At 45.3% G+C, this 6,125-nt stretch overlaps 1 protein-coding gene across 1 annotated transcript; it reads right to left on the reverse strand.

The window, feature by feature from the left end:
* Positions 1 to 2,130: 2,130 nt before the first annotated feature.
* On the reverse strand, positions 2,131 to 5,764 carry LOC122132696 (pescadillo-like). Its single transcript, XM_042707307.1, has 6 exons — positions 5,601 to 5,764; positions 4,871 to 4,996; positions 3,953 to 4,137; positions 3,231 to 3,370; positions 2,935 to 3,102; positions 2,131 to 2,580 (listed from the first exon to the last, which is right to left on the reverse strand). Exons 1-6 carry the CDS (start codon positions 5,747 to 5,749, stop codon positions 2,497 to 2,499), a joined length of 852 nt encoding a protein of 283 aa, XP_042563241.1. The 5' UTR covers positions 5,750 to 5,764; the 3' UTR covers positions 2,131 to 2,496.
* Between the last annotated feature and the right edge of the window lie 361 nt (positions 5,765 to 6,125).

The following is a 6,125-nucleotide window of genomic DNA, read 5'->3' on the forward strand; positions in this document are numbered from 1 at the left end:
TCTACTTTGGGTGGGTATTTAAATGGCACAAGCTCCTTCTCTCCACTTTGAGTGGGTATTTAAAGGGCACAAGCTCCACCTCTCCACTTTGGGTGGGTATTTAAAGGACACAAGCTCCACCTCTCCACTTTGAGTGGGTATTTAAATGGCAAGAGCTCCATCTCTCCACTTTGGGTGGGTATTTAAATGGCACAAGCTCCTTCTCTCCACTTTGGGTGGGTATTTAAATGGCAAGAGCTCCATCTCTCTACTTTGAGTGGGTATTTAAATGGCAAGAGCTCCATCTCTCCACTTTGGGTGGGTATTTAAAGGGCACAAGCTCCACCTCTCCACTTTGGGTGGGTATTTAAATGGCAAGAGCTCCATCTCTCCACTTTGGGTGGGTATTTAAATGGCAAGAGCTCCATCTCTCCACTTTGGGTGGGTATTTAAATGGCACAAGCTCCTTCTCTCTACTTTGGGTGGGTATTTAAAGGGCACAAGCTCCACCTCTCCACTTTGGGTGGGTATTTAAAGGACACAAGCTCCACCTCTCCACTTTGAGTGGGTATTTAAATGGCAAGAGCTCCATCTCTACTTTGGGTGGGTATTTAAATGGCACAAGCTCCTTCTCTCTACTTTGGGTGGGTATTTAAAGGGCACAAGCTCCACCTCTCTACTTTGGGTGGGTATTTAAAGGGCACAAGCTCCACCTCTCCACTTTGGGTGGGTATTTAAAGGACACAAGCGCCACCTCTCTACTTTGGGTGGGTATTTAAAGGGCAAGAGCTCCTTCTCTCCACTTTGGGTGGGTATTTAAATGGCACAAGCTCCACCTCTCCACTTTGGGTGGGTATTTAAAGGGCACAAGCTCCACCTCTCTACTTTGGGTGGGTATTTAAATGGCACAAGCTCCTTCTTTCCACTTTGGGTGGGTATTTAAATGGCAAGAGCTCCACCTCTCTACTTTGGGTGGGTATTTAAATGGCACAAGCTCCTTCTTTCCACTTTGGGTGGGTATTTAAATGGCAAGAGCTCCACCTCTCTACTTTGGGTGGGTATTTAAATGGCACAAGCTCCTTCTTTCCACTTTGGGTGGGTATTTAAATGGCAAGAGCTCCACCTCTCTACTTTGGGTGGGTATTTAAATGGCAAGAGCTCCTTCTCTCTACTTTGGGTGGGTATTTAAATGGCAAGAGCTGTGGAGCGCTGTCTGAGAAGCTCCCAGGGCCACAGCGCAGGAGAAATCTGCATTAAAGATGCAAAGCAGCTGACAGGTGGGTGGGGCGCAAGCGCTGCAAGGTGAAGGACTGAAGGGTGTCAGCTGGCTGAGGGGGGGGGGGGTGAAACCTTAGTGGCCGGGCCGTGTTCATCCACTTATGGTCTACAGCACCTGAGTGTGTGCTACTCGTATGGCTAGGGCCTGTCCTGTTGTATGGGAAAAGATGCTTGTTCCGCTCCAAAGCTGGTAAATAAACAGAAACATTTCAGTTTAAAGATTAGAGTGAGAGAGTGTTGGAATTGTGTGTGTTCAGATACCTGTAAGTATTTATAATGCTCATTTGTTGTTTAGTTTATGCTGTTATCAGTCTGTGTTTGTTAGACACCGCATTGATGTTGTAAATGCGTTTTATGATCGCGGGTGCATATTTAATTGATGTTAACATAATATTTGTTAGTTAATAAGTGACATGTTTAACAATAACCTGTGCTGTTTAGCAGTTGGAATGTGGTGGATTACGTGAGTAATGTAGGAAGTAGTGTCACTTTAGTAATGTGAGAAACTTTTGCTATTGAATATTGCTATTATTAATGTGAGGTCACTAGCCTTATATTGTGAGATGCCTACTAGCATGATTATTAAGTATCTCTGTTGTATTCTGTTTCCTTTGCAGAACCACACACAAACATAACCTAACCATACATACATACAGAAACACACACACAAATACATCTACTTCCATACAATTGAATTCCATTCCATTCATCTCAACTTTATAATAAACCTCAACTTTGGATTGTACATCATCTCAGGCATTTTAATCAGATGCACCACAGTGGCTTCTAAGCATTTCTGACCAGACAACATAGTCTCCATAACGCCGTCAGTGAGGATCCCACTCAGAATCTAATTGCTGATTAAAGACAACATTGATCTTTATTGTATTTTATTGTACAAAACCCTCATTTTGGGATGAGGTCACGGTTGAAATAATGGTGCACAAACCAAACGTTGCCAAAAACAAAGAACGTTTACTACGTATACAGATCACCATCTTCAACATTGGAATAAAGGTCATAATATATATCGGAGGCCAAAGGTATGTCTTAGCTTCTGGCCGATATCCGATCAGACTGACATGATGACAATGATTTGATATCATATATTGATTCTTCCAATCAATCAGTCACACAATGACAGATCAAAACCATTGTAACGTTACTTCCGAAAAATGGAAAGAATCCTGTTTTAAATACAAGTTAAAACCAGTCCTTGGTGATGGCGTCAGTGTGTTCTCACTGCTTCTTTGCCTTTTTCTTCTTCTTCTCTGTTTTGGAAGCGTCATCGTGAGACTTCCTCTTAGCAGTCAGTTTGTTTGCCTAGAGGGAAGCAATAATAATCAGGGATGTGATTGGCAAAGGACAAAAAAAGCATGAATATATACAAAGTGCAAAGCAGTGCCGCCACCAAGGTAGCATACGGACAAACCGCTCAAAGTGGGGAATATTTTTTTATTTACGCACATTTTCAAGTTGTCAAATACGGGTGAAAAAAAAAAAAAAAAACGCCCTAGATAATGTTAGCCTATTCAAAAAATAGTAGATTTCTATATATAAAATATATTTTAAGTGGAAGACACCCATATTACACACGGTCCATCTGGTGCCTTTGGGCGTTTTGAAAAGGCGGCATCACATCAGTCGGTGATCTCTAGCTGCTGCTGCTGCACTCACCTCTCTGACTTTCCTCTTCTTGCCGAACATGATCTTGTCATAGAGGTACTTCTCCTTCTTCTTCATCATCATGATGGCCAGCCTCTTCTCCTCGGCCTTCTCCTCCAGGTCTGTGCGCTTCTTGTCCTCCCGCTTGACCGCCCCCGGGGTCACCTTCACGGAGGGCATCTGGTGAGAACAGGCACGCGTTAACGCCTCCACTCCACTAGAGGGCGCAGATCGGCTCGCTAGGCAAGCAGTCTGAACATGAATGGTTGACCAGACGCCAAAGAACCAGCAGGGAGGTCATCTCTTACCTTGCCCTGGCCTCTCTGCTGTTCGATCTTCTTCAGGCTGCTCTCCTCTTCGGCCTCTTCCTCGTCCATCTCATCTTCTTCCTCATCCTCCTCATCATCTTCATCGTCGTCATCTTCCTCATCCTCTAGTTCGTCTCCTTCTGAATGGTGCAATGAATTAAAGTATTAATGTGAATATATTTGTCAGCTCTGTGGACTGTGGCATACCGAGTCAGTCTAAGCTTTCAGTGGTCAACGCTCTGAGACTAATAATCACAGATCTATGGATTGGATGGAGGAGGTGTTCAACACTCTCAGACTAATAATCACAGATCTACGGATTGGGTGGAGGAGCTGGTCAACGCTCTGAGACTAATAATCACAGATCTACAGATTGGGTGGAGGAGCTGGTCAACACTTTCAGACTAATAATCACAGATCTACAGATTGGATGGAGGAGGTGGTCAACGCTCTGAGACTAATAATCACAGATCTACGGATTGGGTGGAGGAGGTGGTCAACACTCTCAGACTAATAATCACAGATCTACGGATTGGGTGGAGGAGGTGGTCAACACTCTCAGACTAATAGTCGCAGATCTACGGATTGGGTGGAGGAGCTGGTCAACACTGTCAGACTAATAATCACAGATCTACAGATTGGATGGAGGAGGTGTTCAACACTCTCAGACTAATAATCACAGATCTACGGATTGGGTGGAGGAGGTGCGGGGTGGAGGTTACCTGGCTTCTCCCCACGCTGGAGAGCCATGAGCTTCAGCTTCTCTGGGGGGACGTAGTCGCCGTCCTTCTCCTCCACGAAGGGGGAGAGGTGAGGGGGCAGGTTGACCCCCAGGAAGTAGTCCTCCACGGGGAGTTTAATCTTGCCGTTGATGGAGTCGTACACCCACTGGGGCTGGATGTAGTACCTGCCAACGGAACACGGAACACATCCAATTAACACTAAGAATACTAAAAGAACTCGCAAAAACTCCTTAACAAGAAGTCACACGTGTGTTATATAAAAACGACAACACATCAGTGCATTTGTTCGACACACTGAAAAAAAACATGCACACTAGACCCCCTTTATGACAGCATGAACTAGTGAATACGCCATGTACTTAAACATGCATGTTTGTGTGGGGGTGGATTCTACAGGAATAAAGGCTGTTCTGTCCCACTGACATGTTGAGAGGGGTTGGTTGGGGGGGGGGGGTGCTCATCCCGCCCCTCCCCCTCTTCCCTCGCGAACGCACCACCACCTCTCACAGGAAGCCTGCCCATAATAGAGTGCCATTGAGACCTGGGGGTCTCACAGAAGGCTTCTGTTGGCCTGATCACCCCTCGGAGCGGAACGGGGGAGAAAGCAAGACCCCCCCCCCCCCCACCCCCCACTCTCAAGAACAAGACAACTATTGGAACATCCGCACACAAAAGCAGTGGAAAACAGCACACTGAACAGAGACATTCTAACATTACTTCTTTGAAAGCCTGAAGGCAAGTGGGGTTTTTTGGGGGGGGAGTTTTGAGGGAAGGGCTTATGATTTGAGACATCACGCAACCATCACTGCAAGCAGCATTATAGCCCTAGAACACTGGACTTCTTCCACACACACGTACAGCGTAGCACTAGACGGGGACGAGATTAACCTTACTCACCTGTTGATGTACTGCTTATCTATGTTAGGTCTGTCCACAATGTGGTGTGTTATGGTCTCGTCTGTGACGTCATATGTGTTGCCGATACAGAGGGACTTGTCCCATGACACCTGGCCACCAAAACACCTAGAGAGAGAGAGAGAGAGAGAGAGAGGGAGAGGGAGAGAGAGAAAGAGGGGGGGGGGGCATTAGGAGCTATTTTAACAGATTAATCAATAATATGTGCAATCCTAATCATCTCACTGGGAAACAAACTCACGATGGTCAATACAACTAATATTATGAATGAACATTATGAGGTAAGAGAGAGGAACAAAGATAAGAAAAAAAAAAGATAAGAAAGCACTTAACTATATTTGTTCTGTAAATATCCAAGCTCTGGAGCCAATAATAGCTCATGATGCAAGAGACACAGAGTAGCTTGCTGGGAGGAGCACTTCTACAAAGCATCTAACAAGGACCAGAACTACGGCATTTAAGTACATGGAGGTGAGTCTCTGAAGCCAAACTAATATATGCAATCTGACATGATTTCACCATCCTTAAACTAATGAAACGGAAATGATTCAGAACACCATATTTTATCTTCAGGGGTGATCTTGACAGCAGTATTGGGTTTTCAGACTGTGTGAGGGAGATTTTTTTTATGATCTGAGGGAGGAAGGGGGGTTCTCTAGCTGACACTGGAACACCCCCCAGTCGCCAGTTACCCCATAGATACCCCACTCACCTGATGACAAACGCCAAGGACTCCCGGGGTACCTCCCTGTTGAGGTAGAACTTCAGCCCCTCAAAGAGGTTCCTCTGGGCGTCCTGCTCCCTCTGCTCCTTCTCCCGCGCCTCCACGTCAGCCACGTCCTCCTGAGAACGGAGCAGCATGAGGATCAGAGCTCATCTCAACCGTCCAATCAGGATCAGAGCTCATCTTAACCATCCAATAAGGTTCAAGCTCATCTTATCCATCCAATAAGGATGAAGCTCATCTTAACCATCCAATAAGGTTGAAGCTCATCTTATCCATCCAATAAGGATGAAGCTCATCTTAACCATCCAATAAGGTTGAAGCTCATCTTAACCATCCAATAAGGTTGAAGCTCATCTTAACCATCCAATAAGGTTGAAGCTCATCTTAACCATCCAATAAGGTTGAAGCTCATCTTAAAACCATCCAATAAGGATGAAGCTCATCTTAACCATCCAATAAGGTTGAAGCTCATCTTAACCATCCAATAAGGTTGAAGCTCATCTTAACCAT

This window comes from Clupea harengus, unplaced genomic scaffold (assembly GCF_900700415.2).
Source record: "Clupea harengus unplaced genomic scaffold, Ch_v2.0.2, whole genome shotgun sequence".
Taxonomy (NCBI): Eukaryota; Metazoa; Chordata; class Actinopteri; order Clupeiformes; family Clupeidae; genus Clupea; species Clupea harengus.